The sequence below is a fragment of the Anoplopoma fimbria genome, chromosome 9 (genome assembly GCF_027596085.1).
Source record: "Anoplopoma fimbria isolate UVic2021 breed Golden Eagle Sablefish chromosome 9, Afim_UVic_2022, whole genome shotgun sequence".
Classification (NCBI taxonomy): Eukaryota; Metazoa; Chordata; class Actinopteri; order Perciformes; family Anoplopomatidae; genus Anoplopoma; species Anoplopoma fimbria.
The window spans coordinates 27,077,036-27,094,828 of record NC_072457.1 but is presented as its reverse complement, the minus strand read 5'-3'; the positions used below and the strand labels follow the sequence as shown (position 1 = coordinate 27,094,828).

The window sequence follows — 17,793 nt, the reverse complement described above, 5'->3', positions numbered from 1 at the left end:
CCGGGGGGAGTGGCAGAAATCAAGATGAGTGAATAGATTGAAGGGCTTTTTCTTTGTTGTTCTCTTTCCATCAGGACCACACATCCACCTAATCCCCTCTAAAATAAAAAAACGGGAGCTAGGGAAAGAGGTGTTAGCGGGAAGATAGTCATCCATATTCCTCTTTTTCACTGTGCACCACTGTATTGCCAGTATTGTGTGTGTGTGTGTGTGTGTGTGTGTGTGTGTGTGTGTGTGTGTGTGTGTAGGTGTGTGTGTGTGTGCGCGTGACCAATGCACAGCTATGATCTCCGTGCTGATACCGTATCAGCGTGGTGCAGCTGTCTGGTGAAACGGTTGCAGAAAGAGGAAGCTGTGACAGTTGCCACACAGGGAATGAATCTGCAGTATAGGCTTCCCTCGCAAGCCAACTTGCACTGTGCAGAGGATTCCTGGGGACACGCAGCGTTGGTCGACTGATCGCTATCTGGGAGTCAGACATGCACAGAGGTGTGTAGGAGTGTCTGTCCTCATGTTCAGATCTATTTGAAATAAAAGCAGCAATACAAGTTGTACATTTACAGACTATATATATATTTGTCTAGTCGAGGATGCTGTTGTTTGGAAGTTTCATGTATAAAAAAATATATATTTTTGATTAAGTGATGGAATGCTTGGAATGTAAAAACCACAAAATTCCTTCTTCAAATTTTTAAATATACTTGGAAATATAGCTGTGGATAGATGTTGTTGGGTAAAAAGTACAGCATTTTCATGTATTATGGAGCATAAAATGGAAGTACTCGGTTGAGTGATTTGTCCTTTCCCCTCAGTGTTGACACAAGATTGTTTGGGTAGTTTAGCTTCAATGAGGGCCTGCAAGCAGTGTTGGCTGAAGTACTTAGATCTTTTACTTAAGTAAATTTAGCAATATCAAAGTGTAGAAATAAGCAAAAGCTCTGCACGTGAAAGTGCTCATTAAGCAGAATGCTCCATTTCAGAGTAATATAATACTAGAGTATACTTCCTGATGCTTTAGAGTGTAAGCATCACTTTAAAACTGCTGACTTTGATATTCAGAGAATCATTATAGCAGCAAATGACTATAATCTATGTGAATATATAATGGAGGTATGTCTAACTGAGAAGAGAAAGAAGTCACTGTGTGTGTGTGTGTGTGTGTGTGTTTTGTAATCAAACCTTCTCTGCGCTTTGTTGACTTGGCTTGGCCGGCTGCATGTGCTTTTAGTGCATGTTCAATAATTTGCCGTCAGCACATTTGCCATTGTTTGCACTGTTAACACCGTTAGCTGCGTGCTGCCGGCTCAGCTTGCGTCATGTTTAGAACCGTTTAGAGGCAATAATGATGCTCCCAAGGCTCCCAATCTTGTATTGAGCACCTTTTAATATTGCATTTAACGGTGGGTTTAATTCAAACTACTTTATACACGGCTGAGAAGCGTAATCTTTAATGATATTAAAACCTAAAATCACCCTATAATGACTAAACAGGCTGTATGATTACATTTGGGATGAATATTAGTCATTTCTTAAAATATCACACCAAATTAAAGTGGCAAAACGTATCTTCACCTTCAGCAGCCTGGCACAGATTCTTTGAACGATTTGGGCTGTGAATGCCAGAGTGGAGATATCAGTCATTGAAATACCGACTATTTTTCATAAACAGAGGGGCATTATCCAGAAATAGGCTGCTAATATTGGTTGAGTGCTTTCTCGTCTTGTATTGAAAGTCATTAGTTCCTCAGAAATGGAAATGGAGTATTGATAAACTACTGTGCATTGGTCCTAATTGGTTTGGTTTGGTTTTAAATTGTACTGTAATTGAGGATGTGTAGTGCATGATGCATGATAGAGGTTAATGGCTTTCAGTTAGCTTCTGAACTAAAAACAGATTGTAAAAGTGGGATTAGAAAGGTGTCAGGTGGCCAACCAGACAAAACTGCAAAATAACATCAGTTAGCATACCTAAAATACTATGAAAAACATATTTTGTCATACTGTTACATGTTTATTATAATTGTAAGTTCTTAACAACTGAATGGCTTTAAGAAAAAAGGTAAACATTTGTACAAACAGTATTTGTGCAAGTAAATAATATTTTCCCTGGAACCTGAGTCAGGAACTCGTTATATCTGATTTTGCTTTGTCATGTCCTTCTTTTAGAGGAAGTACAATGATATGAATCTGCATGTCACTGAGATGTTTTCCATAATTAAAGTCATCACCTTAAAAAACAGGACATTTACTGTAAATTGTGTATATCCTCAAGCCAACACAGTTATATGTTTACTGTGTGTGTTACAGTGTATCTCTACTTACAGAACCAGTCAAAAGTGTGGACACACCTTCTCATTCAACTACTTTGAAGAATGTAAAATATAAAACATATTCTGGTTTGTTGAGCATTTGTTTGTTTACCACATAATTCCATATGTGTTCCTTCATAGTTTGGATGTCTTCAATATTAATCTACAATGTAGAAAAAAATAAAGAAAAACTATTGAATGAGAAGGTGTGTCCAAACTTTTGACTGGTACTGTATATAGAATTTTTAAAACAAATCAATTCAGAACAGGATTAGATGTTATCTATAATTTAGGTATAACTAAATATTGTTTTTAGAGCAGCAACAATAATGTTTTTGACAACAAAGTCACTATATAAAGTAATTAATATCTCACTGGAATCTAAAATATAAAACATATTCTGGTTTGTTGAGCATTTGTTTGTTTACCACATAATTCCATATGTGTTCCTTCATAGTTTGGATGTCTTCAATATTAATCTACAATGTAGAAAAAATAAAAATAAAGAAAAACCCATTGAATGAGAAGGTGTGTCCAAACTTTTGACTGGTACTGTATATATATATATATAATAATAAATAAATAAAAAAATATATAATATATATATATATATATATAAATAAATATATATATATAAATATATATATAAATATATATACATACAGTACCAGTCAAAAGTTTGGACACACAACTACAACTTCAACTACTCTGAAGAATGTAAAATATAAAACATATTCTGGTTTGTTGAGCATTTGTTTGTTTACCACATAATTCCATATGTGTTCCTTCGTAGTTTGGATGTCTTCAATATTAATCTACAATGTAGAAAAAAATAAAAAAAAAAGAAAAACCATTGAATGAGAAGGTGTGTCCAAACTTTTGACTGGTACTGTATATAGAATTTTTAAAACAAATCAATTCAGAACAGGATTAGATGTTATCTATAATTTAGGTATAACTAAATATTGTTTTTAGAGCAGCAACAATAATGTTTTTGACAACAAAGTCACTATATAAAGTAATTAATATCTCACTGGAATCTAAAATATAAAACATATTCTGGTTTGTTGAGCATTTGTTTGTTTACCACATAATTCCATATGTGTTCCTTCATAGTTTGGATGTCTTCAATATTAATCTACAATGTAGAAAGAAAAAACATTGAATGAGAAGGTGTGTCCAAACTTTTGACTGGTACTGTATATATATATATATATATAAATAAAAAAAAATAATATATATATATATATATATATATATATATATAAATAAATATATATATATAAATATATATATATAAATATATATACATACAGTACCAGTCAAAAGTTTGGACACACCTTCTCATTCAACTACTTTGAAGAATCTAAAATATAAAACATATTCTGGTTTGTTGAGCATTTGTTTGTTTACCACATAATTCCATATGTGTTCCTTCATAGTTTGGATGTCTTCAATATTAATCTACAATGTAGAAAAAAATAAAAAAATAAAAAAAAAACATTAAATGAGAAGGTGTGTCCAAACTTTTGACCAGTACTGTATGTATAATAATAAAAAAAATCTGTTTCTCCACTTTCAACTAACATGTAGCCCTTTTTTTCCTTTTTTTTTTATCCCTGGTGTCACATTTAACTTACAAATGTGCTAAACTTCCCAAAGCTGACGGTGGCCTCGTCAATAAGAACGACACCATCAGATGTTTTCTTTTTAATGCCATTACCATCCAGCTGGATCCGGGCAGGCCTCTCCAAAGGTCCTCTCTAAGTTTAGCCTGGGAGGTGGGGCTGTGGTGTCACTCTTTCCACTCAGACATCATCACAACAGGCTCGGTAGTAGCGCCTCATGTCTCTTTAAATGCGTGGATCCTTCATGAATGAAACCATGTGATCCAAACAGCATTTGACGTCTGGCGCCTCGGACCAAAAGACTAAATCAAGCGAGGAAGGAGTGGATATATGTGGACCTGTGGGGAGGCGTGAGCGGAGAAACATTCCTCTGAACCGGTACCGGTGAACCCCGGACCCTTCCACTTCTGGTGAGTCAGCTTTTGTCCAAATCAAACCTTTACATGTGTTTTTTTTTTTTTTTTTTTTTTTTTTTTAAAGTGCTGAATATAGAGGTGTTGTTTTGCTGAGTGTGCACCGACGCTGTTACCGCGACGTGTTGTCCGGTTGTGCTGAATCATCACGGTCCGGTCCGGTCCACATGCTGGTTCCCGGTCGACCGACTAACCGACCGATAACACGAGACAAAGGGAAGAGCTGTCAGGCTTAAACAAGAAGCCATGTGTCGGAATTAGAGACCGGGGAGAGGAGGGAGGTAGGAGGAGGGAGTCCTCGATCATCTACCGGGTGTCTGTGCCGGTGACCGGACGGACGGACGGGGCTCCCCGGCTGTAACGGGAGACACAGCCGCCTCGGACTGTCCTCTCCTCGGACTCTCAGGTAGGACGAGCCGCCGGTGTTTTACGCACGCTGGAGGCAGAAGTGCAAATGTATAATACATAATAATGAATAATGCATAATGAATAAACCCTGCAGACGTGTTGTTTGTGCACCGGGCACCGGGAGGACAGTCTCTCATTTGGCACATTTGACATTTGCTTGACCATCAGGTGAGACATGGTGGAGGTTTAGGAGACTTCTTGCTGATTCATCACAACGTTGTTATTTCTCAACATGGCACCGGTGGTGAGGCTGGCGGACAAAGGTCTGGAGCTCGGTGCGAGGAGGAGGGACCGTACAGGCCCGATGGAGCCGAGGTTGTGTGGTGGAGGAATGTGTGCTTTAAAATGTCACTGGTGCTACATTTGTTCTTTTTATTTTTTATTTTTTCTCAGAGAGGATTGGTTATTCAAATGCATTTCCCACTCACATTAGATTTAAAGCAACACAGGCATGTGTTATCATAGTGAAGATGATGGAGTTCATTCACCTCTTTTTGACTTTTGGGCTGTGACTTGAATTTTTTCCACACACAGGTGAGATCATGCTGTGACCTCCCTCCCCCTTTTGTCTGAAAGTCAGTAAATCAAAAATGTGCCTTTTTGTGTCCCAAGTATTAAATCTATTTGAAAGTTGAGCTTGATTTGCCAGTTAATGTTGAGCACTGACTGCTCATGAACGGGGCGGCTGTGGCGTAGTGGAGAGCTGTCCTTGGGCAAGACACTTAACCCCAAGTTGCTCCTGAAGGCTTGCCATCGGTGTGGACTGGATGATGAATGTTAGTTAGAGTCTGATGGTGGCACCTTGATGGTAGCCTGTCATCAGTGTGTGAATGGGTGAATGATATGTAACATACTACTGATTGTAAGTCGCTTTGGATAAAAGCGTCTGCTAAATGACTGTAATGTAATGTAATGTAATGAACCCACACAGAGACTAGCACCTCGATGAACTGTAATGCGTTGCCACAGAATATATCCTGTGATTGATCTCGTGTAGATGGGCCATTATCTGCTGCCTGTAGCAACCTATGAGCATCGCAACTCTTAAACACTGAAGAGTAATAGGGAAGCTCTGTTGGGCTGAAGAAAAACAGAAACTTCACCCCCTAATGACTCCGTATCAGCAGCTTTAGTTGGAGTCAGCACTCTGCGGAGTGTATCAAAAGTATGTAGTAAGCAAGTTGGCAAGTACTGTAATAGAGGGTCATAATGATGAAACAGTTGTATCAGTATTGGAGGGAAGAACAACCCCCCTTACTGTCTTTCTCTCTCACACGCACACACACATTTTCCCCATTTCCTTCCCTCATTGTGTGTACGCACACACACACACACACACACACACACACACACACACACACACACACACACACACACACACACACACACACACACACACACACACACACACAACCAAGGGGCTAAACTTTTTATACTTGGTATCAGTGTTTAATCAGTGCTTGAAGTGCATTTCTCTGTCAAGTACTTTCCCCATCCTTCCCTGGTGTTCGCGGTAATTGAACGCTGACCAATGCTTATGTGTGCAACTTTGCTGATGGTGGCGAAGCGGCAAGGCGCGCGGAGCAAGGGGGGATGAAGGAAGAGGGAGGAAGAATGAGAGATGGGATTTGCGGAGAGATTGAGAACAAGGACCTTTTTGTCTTCAAGGCATTCCCCTGAAAATGCTGAGGCGAAGCAAATGCGCTCTCGCTTGACAGATGGCGTTTTCACTTGTTACTTAGCACAGCCAGTTTCTTTGCCTTGCCATGTGCTTGTGTGTGTGTGTTAGTGTGTGTGTGTGTGTGAGAGAGAGAGAGAGAGCAGGAGATGTGAAACACCTAGAAGATGCTAAGATCTAGTTGCCATGGGGCTGTGTGTGAGTGCACAGTAAGCACCAAGGTTCTCTGTATACAGGGGTCAAGTTGATGTAACACGGTGTAAACCTTCACTCTGATGATGTTATACCACCGGGAGGAAGATATGTACAAATGTTGAGAGCTGAAATGATTAGTTGATTAATCAATTATTCAATTAGGGAATTAATCGGCAGCCATTTTTTAGGTCTCTTTCCTTTCACATGTTTTTCATGTGTGAAGAATTGCGTTTTCTTTACTCTCTTCTCATAGTAAACTGAAAATCTTTGGGCTATAGACTGTTTCTCAGATGAAACCAGCTGTCTGAACACCAAAATGTCAGCTTGTGATTTAAGAAATTGCTGTGGACATTTTTGACTATTTTATCAACCGGTTTTGGAAAAAATACGAGTAATCAGATTAATTAGAAAAGAGATTGTTAGTATTGTCTTAAAAACTTTGTCTGGTTTGTGTTTTTATTTTGGGCCGCAACTAATTATCATTTTCATAATTTATTAATCTGATTATATATATTTTTTATTAATGATTTTTTCTCTATAAAATGTCTATAAAAAGTTTCAAGCTTTCAAATATCTTGTTTTTTTTGGAGCCACATAAAAAAAAATACTAAGCAAGAAGAATATTTTATTTGACTACCTACTTTAAGGAATATGAAAGTTTTTTTTTTTTTTTTAAACCTTCCTTTTAACAAAACAAGTTGAACATCTGAAATGCATCAGTGTTTGATTTTGTCTCAACAAACAGCAGCCGTACAAGAAGAAACTTCAGAAAGGGCGCCTTTATTGCAGGGCTTTAGTACTGGATTGCATTAGATTGCACAGGTGTTCACAATATTGTGTGTGTGTGTGTGTGTGTGTGTGTGTGTGTGTGTGTGTGTGTGTGTGTGTGTGTGTGTGAGTGTGAGTGTGAGAGAGAGTTTGGTGCTTGTGGAAATAATTTCAAAGTAGCGTCTGCATGTTTATGAGCTTGTTTACTACTGGGATCCATTTTTCAAATTTCCGAGAGTGGGAGAGAAGTAAAAAGAGGAAAGTAAAAGCAGGAATAAATGACGGAACGGGAGAGTGGGTGAGAGAGAGAGAGAGAGAGAGGCAGAGGCAGAGAGAAAAGGAAGCAGTGGGGCAGATCAATAGTTGAGTGTTTTCTCTCCACAGTAATGATGAAATATGGTGTAAGCAGATCTGGTGCATAATCATTGCTGTGCTCCACTGTTTTTCCTGCTTCCATGTGAGTGTGCTGCCTGTCCTTGTGTTATCTTGACTTTGTGTGTTAAATGTACCTTCGCTCCACAAGTGTTTTGACCCCCTTATTTACATAACCTCACTGAGAACCGAAAAATGTACGAAAACCGAGATAAATCCCATTGCAACACACACGAGAAGTCAAAAGGATTAGGAAATGGAAAACATGTTTAAGTTCAGTTTAAGTGGCTCAAATCACTGATCCAACCCTCGGTCCTGATATGTATTAAAACACCAATATTACAGAGCTGCTTCTCTGTATCGACAATCTATGATCAGCACTTTAAAGTTTAGTTTTCATGATTTCCCCCAGAGGGCTTCTGGGTTTATTTTTCAGGCTTGTTAAAGGACACACTCGTTCCCACACAAACACAAACAGACACGTTCACTCCATACCCGAGCTATGATTTAGTTTTTGCATGCAGCGTTGAGATATTGAGAATGGAGCCATGGAGATGCAAGGCCCTAGTAACAGGAGTATCCGTACCAGCGGTTGTCTACTAGTTGCATCATCTCTATGCGCCAAATTGCCGCATTTTTTAACTGCAGTGTGACGATCCCAGAATTGTGGTATGAATTTCTGAACCTTTAAAAAGAAAAATACATACACACACACACACACACACACACACACACACACACACACACACACACACACACACACACACACACACAGATGCCGTGTGGATCAATGCCAAAGAGCGAAGAGAGGGAACAAAGATATGTGTGTGCATCAAATGTGGCACCGGCTCTTTGCCTTCACCTGTGGCATTAAATCATTTCTATGCAACAACAGTTCTCCAGCAAGTTGAAGCCTAGTTTGGAAACTTTGCATCAGAGTTGTTGTGAAACAAATTGCGTGCATCTTTCAAACACCTCTAAATCACCCTCAACGTGACTGAATGTAACTATGGAACGGGGTATTGGCTTAACTTTTCAACCATTCATCTCTGGATGCTGATTCTTCTTGTATCGTCAACTTAAGTATCTCTTGTATGTCTGTTTGACCTACAACGGTTATTTTCATTGTTGATTAATCTGCATTCTGTTTGTTTATTTAACCAATTAGTCGTTTATTCTATGTAAAGTCAGAAAAAACCCACTAAATTAGTCATTACAAGGTAATCTTCAAATGTGTTATGTGCAAACGAACAGTTCACAACTCAAAGATTTTCAATTTATAATCCCGTACCACCATAAAAAACAGTTTAACATGAAAAAAAGAATCCCATATGAGAGCCTGGAACTAGTGAATTGTTGTCCTATTTTCCTAAAGAATGACTTAAAGGATTAAGTGGACATCAAAACTGATTAATCATCCTTTCAGCTCTAAAGCTGACAAAGCTGGAGGACGAAAAAGAGAACTGTAGAAGATGAAGAAGTTTCATTTTGAATTATTTTGTCTTTATACTGGAAACCTTGCAATATATTATTAAATTAGATTAAAAACAGAAATACATATAGCATATTTGGATACTGGGAAAAGACAAATGTGTTTGATCAGTTTTCCATATAAACCTATGTTAATTGAACGTATTGACGTTTCTTTTCTTTTGTTTTTGTATACGTGCTACTAGAGGATGTCTAGGTTGTAAATGTTTGTCATAAAAAGAAAAACTTAAACTCTTTATAAAGGAAAAGACAAATTGTTACGACAGTAGGATGTGCTCATGCTCACATACTATGGTCCTGTTTGAGTGTGTATTTGTGTGAGCCACGATGCCTGTCATACCATCGTAAAGTGGCAGCAAATGTGGAACCTTAAAATGGTCACCAGGAATGCCTCGGGGCAAAAGGCCGCTGCTCTCCATGACACCTCCATGAGCTACAGTCTTCTCTTGTCTGCTCTGGTCTTAAATGTTTGTTCTTGATATAACCAAGTCATGTGACTGACAGTGATTCCTGCGTCCACAAAGAGTCACGCCATGTTCGCTTTGCTGCTGCACCGCCGAAACTTTGTCTCAATTTAGTCCTGCTGACCGGGGACGTACAGCGTCCGGGGGAAATGAACAGTAACATGTCGGTTCACGTATCGCTGTCTCCCTCGTCGCAACCCTCTCATTGTTTTCCACACACACACACACACACACACACACACACACACACACACACACACACACACACACACACACACACACACACACACAGAGAGAGAGAGAGGACCGACTTAACCTACGCTACATGCTTCTCTCCTCTTACAAAAAAAAAAAACACTTATGAAAAAAAGGAGCCAGAGCTCAATTGCCTGACAGTGCAGTTTTTTTTTTTTTTTTTTTTTGCTTGTGTTGGGAAATTTGTCATCACACTCTGACTTACTACCTGGAATGGGAAAAACGTGTCGACGCCAGGACTTTTTCTTGCCTTTAATAACACACTTGCACAAACACTGTCTCGCACACACTTAACAGGCACACATGCAAACACACACACACACCTTTTTTTTGAACTCTCAGAAAAGTGTGAAAGTGATCGCTCTTCTCTTGCCGTATATTATAATATGCATATAAGGGGCCCGGCTCTTGCTCCTTTTCAATCCTTTTCCCTCCCTTTCCTTGTGTTTTCTCCCTCTCCTGTTCTCCCCTCTCTGTCTGTGTTATCATGCTTATTTCACGCTCTGCATACCTCCCAGTTAATAGCCTCCTGCTCCTCTCCACAGACACAGCTCAAACTTTTTTTTCTTCTCTCTCTCTCCCCCCTCTCTCTTCAGTTCCTCACCCTCTCTCCGAGGCCCTGCTTCTCTGCAGTGATCCTGCCCCCTCTCTATACACAGGTTGCCATTATCGCTGATCAGATTCTTAATTCTCAATTAGCCTCCACACTGTGCTCGTTGTTAATTATTTACCAACTCCCTCAACTCCCTCGGCCCACACTAGATCAATAAGAACTGTTTTTCTATTTTTTTTTTTTATAAAACAAAGCCAAGATGGACTGCAGCCGGGGGCCGAGCTTTGTGGCGCTCTGAGGTTTTAATTCACGTTCCCTACGTTTAGCTCTCTTTGTGTCTTTCCATCATGTCCTCTCTGTGTCTTCAGCGCCTCACTCGGCTGCCATGCTTTGTGTTTTCCGTTATTGCTCAGAGAGTTGCCTGAGGGAGGAGGCGCAGTTAAGGCAGTTGTTATGTTGGGATTATTCAATAAAGACAGACTTGCCACTGCATCACAACCGACTTGTGACTCCCGCAGTCTATTCTTGATCATTCTCTACATGCTAGCTTGTTTATGCTCGCATACACCCACACACACCAGCCCCGGGTCGTTATTTGAAGCTTCTAATCTGGCTATTTTCTTGTGTGTGTGTGCGTGTGTGTGTGCGTGCGTGTGTGTTTGCAGCATGCCACCAGCTTTAACTAGGAAGTCTCTTTCTAAGAAATTCCTCTCTGTGTGTTGGCAGTGGCTAGAGCAAAAGGTTCTCTCAAACAAGATTAATTAGGGCTCCGTCTGAAGCCAGACACACACACACACACACACACACACACACACACACACACACACACACCAACACACACAGAGTTCATCCTCCTGTTCGTCTGCACTACATAAAGAGGAAGAGTCGTGCTTTAAGTCTTGTGCAGTTTCTTGTGCACTCTAATCTATCTTTATAAACCGCATGATCGCTGTGTTCACCTTCTGTCACACTATTACTCTCGTTTTCATCCTTTCTCCAGGACTTGATTTGTCAAGAAGACAGCATGTGAAGCTTTATCTGCGCGTGTGTGTGTGTGTGTGTGTGTGTGTGTGTGTGTGTGTGTGTGTGTGTGTGTGTGTGTGTGTGTGTGTGTGTGTGTGTGTGTGTGTGTGTGTGTGTGTGTGTGTGTGTGTGTGTGTGTGTGTGTGTGTGTGAGACAGAGAGCAGAAGGTTGGGGGGGGGAGAGAGAGAGAGAGAGAGAGATGGTCAGCAGTAGTTTCATTGCACTGGATCAGCTTCAGAACTTTTCTAATTGGAGGTTTTAGTCGTGGTCGTTGCTGAGTCCAGGTTTTTTTTTTCTCGCCCCAAATCCCCCGCCATCCATCCTTCCCTCCCTGCCTCTCTCTCTCTCCCCCCCTCCTCCAACACCCCCTCCGTACCCAACAGCTAAGCTCTTACAAATGTGTTGAGGATGCATTTTCACCCAAACGCTTTCTCACCCCCTCTTCATCCTCCTTCTCCCCCCCCCCCCCCGTCCTGTTCCTCCTCATTGGCGTTCCTCCCTCAATCCCCACCTCTGTCCCCCCCCTCCTCTCCTCCTCCTCCACCCCCTGCTCACTTGCCTCTCTCTTTTTCTTCTCTGCTTTCTCCCTTGTCATTTGCACCCCCCACCCCGTCCTCCCTCCATACTCAGCATTTTTCTCGGCTGTGGGTGTGATGTCTCCGCTGTAACGCTAATCAGCTCTGGAGACGTCAGCATTCTTCAGTCTTCCTTCACCAACACACACCCCCCCCCCCCCCATCTCCTCTTTTCTTACCTAGTCTGTCTTCACCTTGCTATCAGATCAACTCTTCACCCTCTTTTTCCTCACTTTCTTATCTTTTCTTTCTTTACTTCTAGCCGTGTTTTACTCCTCTCCACCTTTTCTTGCGTCCCTGTCCCCGTGTCCCGTCCTCCGTGTTTTGCGTGTGTGTTGTCTCTCCGCTGTAACCGTAAGCAGCTCTGCTCTTGAGTCGTCAGCGTTCTTTCGGATGCTCCATAAAAATACAGCCTGCCACAGCAAAAAAGCTGTCTGTTGTAGCAACAGTGGCTGTGGCATTGACCACACCGCAGCGACCACCCCGCAAGCATTATGGGAAGGACACCTCTGGCCCTCGTGTGTGTGTGTGTGTGTGTGTGTGTGTGTGTGTACGACCAAGATGAATTGCGATGCCTTTGCTCAGCAGATGATCCTTAACCTTGATGACTTGCTCTCAGACAACACACACACACACAGGCAAACTAGTTTATTGCAGTTTTATGCTCTGGTGTAAGTCAGGTTTTATTTTGTCCGCCCTTGATGAAATAGCCCCAAACTTAATTTACTGCCCCGCTCTGCAAGTATACTAACACCACAAATACCGCTCCTCTAGCTATAACAACTAGTATTTTTTTTTCTCCTCAAATGTGAACAGATGCTATTTCTCTTTGTGTTTTATTTTATTAACCTAAATATCTTCAATAAAATAATATCTCAAAACAAGCAATTTGAACATTCGACTACAAGGACCCCCTAATGAGTGGCAGATGAATCAATGAAGAGAATACTACCACATACAATCTGAAACTAAGACAATGGCAGACATAAAAAATGATTATGAAGAAGCTTCAATACCGATTATGGATATAGATACTACAAGTACCTTTTGTGCACCTGCAGCAATTCTATTTTCTAGTTTCATCCAAGACAATTTAATTATGTGTTGTCAAATATGGAATAAAACCTCTGAACCATGCATGCACAGTAAACTCAATTTCCGCCCGTACCACAAGTATTGTTTAGCACTTTAAACAAAACTACATTTGCATGTTTGTCTACTTGCAGCAGAGCGTTTTACGTGTGTGTTTTATTGTGCCCCACTGGCATGGCAGCAGGGGAATGTGTGTGTGTGTGTGTGTGTGTGTGTGTGTGTGTGTGTGTGTGTGTGTGTGTGTGTGTGTGTGTGTGTGTGTGTGTGTGTGTGTGTGTGTGTGTGTGTGTGTGTGTGTGTGTGTGTGTGTGTGTGTGTGTGTGCTTGCTGGCATGCTTTTTGTTTGTATGTAGATGGGGTTATGGGGGGTTGGGGTTTGGGCACAGGGGAAATAAACCAGTGCCTGGCAGGAAAACAGCCTCTCCCCCTCCTCTTCCCCACCCCCACCCCCAACAGCCACCCTCAGTCTTCATGTCTTTGATCCATCTATTGTGCGATGATGCACCTCCAGCTGTGGGAGGCTGCGCTCCAACGAAACGCAAGGCTGCAGTGGTACATGAGGATGGAAGACGATTGTTTATTGAGAAGAAGCTCTACATATAACACTGTGAAATTAAAAAAACATTTTAATTGACTTACCCTAACTCATTAAGGAGTGCTTGAAGTCAAATGGCTTGAATGCAGCTCCATTATAGTAAAGCTCCCATGTGAGGAAAAGTGTAGCATCACATTTCTCCCACGTTTTTTCACCATTTTACTGAATTCCTGACAGAATTTTGACTCGCTGTGATTTGATGCGCGTTGTGTGCATGTATGATTACTTGTATGTGCTTATAGCGTGCGTTTTTCTTTGATCTACAGCTATTTAGAACTGTAGATGTGTGGAAGCGCTCGCACAAACACTCACGCACCCTCAAAGACAGACAGAGGTGCATTGTGGGGGAGGTTCACTGGCACGCTCGGTGCCGTGCCGTTTGACAGAAAAGAATAAGAATGAAAAGAGAACAGACGCGTTGCCTCATGTCATCACTTCCTTAAAGCTTTTCCTAAATTAGCCAACTTGTGAATGACTGAAGCAAAATAACTTATTGCATTTTCCAAATCTGCCTCTTACTTTTTGTGAAGTAAGTGTCCCTGGTGTGAAATACGTAAGAGAGCATGAATGCATAAAGACAACAGACTTTCCTTAATCAGCAAATTGCTGTAACAAAACTTCAGATTCAGCAGTATCAGAAATGGAGGTTTGGCTGAAGAGCAGGTGTATTTAGGCTTTGAAGAAAGCAGCATTTCCCTTTTCTGTTAGACAGCCAATCAAATGCAAGCACATCCTCTTTTTGACCCCTCTCGTGCCCTCAGCCTGCAGCTATATTTTGTGACAACCCTCACCTTTAGGAAAGTAGCTAGATGGTTGTGAGTGGTAAAGTAAAAACAGAGAGGGGGGGTAAAAAGTGACAGAGGGATGAGCAGAAATTTGTACGCAAGGAGGGGGTGGGGGTGGGGGGGGGGGGCTGAAAGAGTGAGATCAGGAATCTGCTGAGTCATCATGACTGGCCTCATGATGATCGCTCAGCAGCAGCAACAATAGCCGCCCTTTATCAAACACACACACACACACACACACACACACACACACACACACACACACACACACACACACACACACACACAGGTCTGCGAGATGAGAGCCAGATCAACGCACCACACAAAGCCTCTCATTGAGAGCTTGTGGAGATGCTCATCTGTGGAGCTGTGCGCTCTAAGGACTGATCTCATCTTTTGCACTTCCAGGCTCCCTCTCTGTTCCTTTCTGATTCACACTGTTCTGCTTCCATCCTTTTGTCTCTTGTTGCCCTGTCGGTACAAATACATGCACATCATTATATTTGGTTTGTCTTCATTTTAATGCCTAGTACCTGAAGGTGTATATCTGTTTTTCTACTTCTCTGTTGTCTGTACACTACAGTTTCGGGTAAGGTGTGCATGTGTGTGTGTGTGTGTGTGTGTAAGGGCTGCTAACAGTTGGTTTTCCCCTGGAGTCCTTCCCACACATTTGACCACTTCCTCTTCTTTTTACGCTCATTTCATTCCTATTGGGCTGAAGCCAACCAATAAGAGATCAACAACACAAAGGTAGTGGGCACCGCAGTGTAACCACCAGGAAACAGGAAGTCAGGGAAATTCTAAGAAAAGTTTGTGTGTCACTTTCACTCATACACTGAGACACAGATGCATGATACTATAACATGCTCACACAACAGTGCTCCAACAGTGGATTCATATGCGGCGTGTCGCCACTGATCCTGGTGGGTATTGACACACACTAACTATATTCCCTTAATTTCAAGGAACTGGTATTGTTCTTACAAACACATTATCGTAACACGTGATCACATTTCTTAAGGCTATCAGTAGAACTTTCAGCTTCATTTATGGTGTTTCTTTGCTCATGTTTTGTATTCTCTTGCGTCCCCGTAGGTCTGTTCAGAAGAGCAAGGCACTTGTGGCATGACGACGACTAACAAAGGAAATAAAGCCTTGAAGGTAAGAGAGTGCATGTGCTACACTGGATTCTCTGTATTTTGATTTGTCGTTCTGTCTCACTCCTTGTCTTCCTCTGGTTTCCTGCAGGTGAAGCGTGAGCCGGGGGAGAATGGCACCACCCTCACAGACGACGAGCTGGTGACCATGTCAGTGCGGGAGCTGAACCAGCACCTCAGAGGGCTCACCAAAGATGAGATCCTGCAACTGAAACAACGGCGGCGCACCCTGAAGAACCGGGGCTACGCCGCCAGCTGCCGGGTGAAGCGAGTCACCCAGAAGGAGGAGCTGGAGAAGCAGAAGACCCAGCTGCAGCAGGAGGTGGACAAACTGGCCAATGAGAATGCTTCGATGCGCATTGAGCTGGACGCTCTGAGGTCTAAGTACGAGGCGTTACAGACCTTTGCCAGGACTGTGGCGAGGAGCCCGACTGTCGGGGTCGGGGTCAGGGCTGGAGGGGGAGGAGGAGGGGGAGGGATGGCGTCATCGGTCATTGGTCCGCTCATACCGGGGAAGATGGCAACAGCCACGAGTGTGATTACAATAGTGAAGTCAAAAACAGATGCACGGTCTTGAGGGAGGGAGAGATAGATGAAGGCATGCAGGTCGGGATGCAGTTCAGGTGCGACGGCGTAATTCTTCCTCTCTGCTGGCCGCCTCTCCTCCACCTGCACTGATGTCAAACAGCCAGGCAGTGTCCACCACTTTGGCTCAGCATGTTCCTGTCACCTGTATCAGATCAGTGCAGGCGAAGGAAAGGAAGGAAGCAGAGGAAGATTATTGAGACTATAAAGATGGAAGTCCTTGGTCAGAGCATGATCATTTAGCACAGGACAGATACACAGGGTTCCTACGGTCACTGAAAGCCTGGAAAAGTCAAAGAATTATTTAAGATTAGTTTTATTCCAGGCCAGGGGGGGGGGAAATCCAAAATAATGTCAATGCCCAAAACACGTAATCATGCAATTTTGTTCAGTTGCTACTAACGTCAGTCAAGAGTTCAGTGTCAAGTGTAACTGCTGGTAGTTCAAGATATCTATGAATTCATAAAAATCTCGTGGCACATTTACACACTAGATTTGAAGTGCTCGATTGCCCCGAACCAAGATGTAGAACATTTCAATTTGATAGACCAACAAAAATATTCTAACACATGCGTTGTATATGTATGAGACTCAAAAAAAGATGATACTATTATGTTAAATAACTGGATTAGATTGACACAAGAGTGTTGGGTCCCTGAGCTCCAAAATAATTCCAAAAGATTTCATGTGACCTGATGATTTCAGTGGCTGAAGAGAAGTCCCATCATGCTCGACCCTAGCCAAGAACTTTTTTCACAAAAGAACTATATAAAAAATATATATATTACACACTGGTGGTAACTGTATTTCTACTGTTTTGTACTGTGTTGTCATTCACATGAGGTCCAAAGTGTATTCTCTGTGTGTCAACTGTTATATATCAGGAATTCTGTGAAATTCTGTGGCGCTTGTTCGTTTTGGTATTGCTATATTTAGTTAGCTGTATTTTTTCTACGCTCTCTTCACTTTCTATGTCCAACTCTCTTTCTCTTACGTGTTTTTTCTCTGTCGTTCAATTTTTTCAATTCCAACTGGTTCCCTTCATTACACATAGTACTTAATGGATCCAACAGAAAGAGGGGGGGGAATAAGGCAATTGATATTTACCCAAAAACAAAAAAACATTCTATTGAGAAAAGGGGATAAAGTCACTGACCTTATCTGAGTTTGTAGGATTTTTCAGGGAAATTGAGCTCCTCTCAAAAGTATATTCAAGATAATTGGAAGGGCAAGTGCCTTGGTCTCCTAATGATATGCATCGAAAATAAGGCAAGAGGACATGAATAGTGGACGGACGGTGGAGTTTTAGTGCAGGTGTTTGCTTAATGTGAAACACTGACCAATCAGGAATCAGGTCGTGGCAGCATTTAACTGTGCGTTGTTGTATGAGCTGTGTAGTAGCAGGATTAATTATATCAAGAACACCCATTTATGTGACTTGGCAAT

The 17,793-nt window shown here is 41.7% G+C and overlaps 1 protein-coding gene across 4 annotated transcripts; it reads left to right on the top strand.

The window, feature by feature from the left end:
* Nucleotides 1-340: 340 nt before the first annotated feature.
* On the top strand, nucleotides 341-17,332 carry mafgb (v-maf avian musculoaponeurotic fibrosarcoma oncogene homolog Gb). Of its 4 annotated transcripts, XM_054605248.1 has the most exons (4): nucleotides 341-489; nucleotides 4,209-4,347; nucleotides 15,701-15,766; nucleotides 15,854-17,332. In XM_054605248.1, exons 3-4 carry the CDS (start codon nucleotides 15,731-15,733, stop codon nucleotides 16,337-16,339), a joined length of 522 nt encoding a protein of 173 aa, XP_054461223.1. In that variant the 5' UTR covers nucleotides 341-489; nucleotides 4,209-4,347; nucleotides 15,701-15,730; the 3' UTR covers nucleotides 16,340-17,332. The 4 variants fall into 4 exon arrangements, with proteins under 4 accessions (XP_054461223.1, XP_054461224.1, XP_054461225.1 ...); XM_054605249.1 differs by lacking the exon at nucleotides 4,209-4,347; XM_054605250.1 differs by lacking the exons at nucleotides 341-489; nucleotides 4,209-4,347 and adding an exon at nucleotides 4,712-4,756.
* The last annotated feature ends 461 nt before the right edge of the window (nucleotides 17,333-17,793 follow it).

Bases quoted from the DNA above. Each gene is read 5' to 3' on its own strand.
- mafgb (XM_054605246.1), top strand. From the start codon at position 15,469: ATGCTCACACAACAGTGCTCCAACAGTGGATTCATATGCGGCGTGTCG. The intron at 15,529-15,700 runs GTGGGTATTGAC...GCGTCCCCGTAG, and splicing joins GCGTGTCGCCACTGATCCTG to GTCTGTTCAGAAGAGCAAGG. The intron at 15,767-15,853 runs GTAAGAGAGTGC...GGTTTCCTGCAG, and splicing joins AAGGAAATAAAGCCTTGAAG to GTGAAGCGTGAGCCGGGGGA.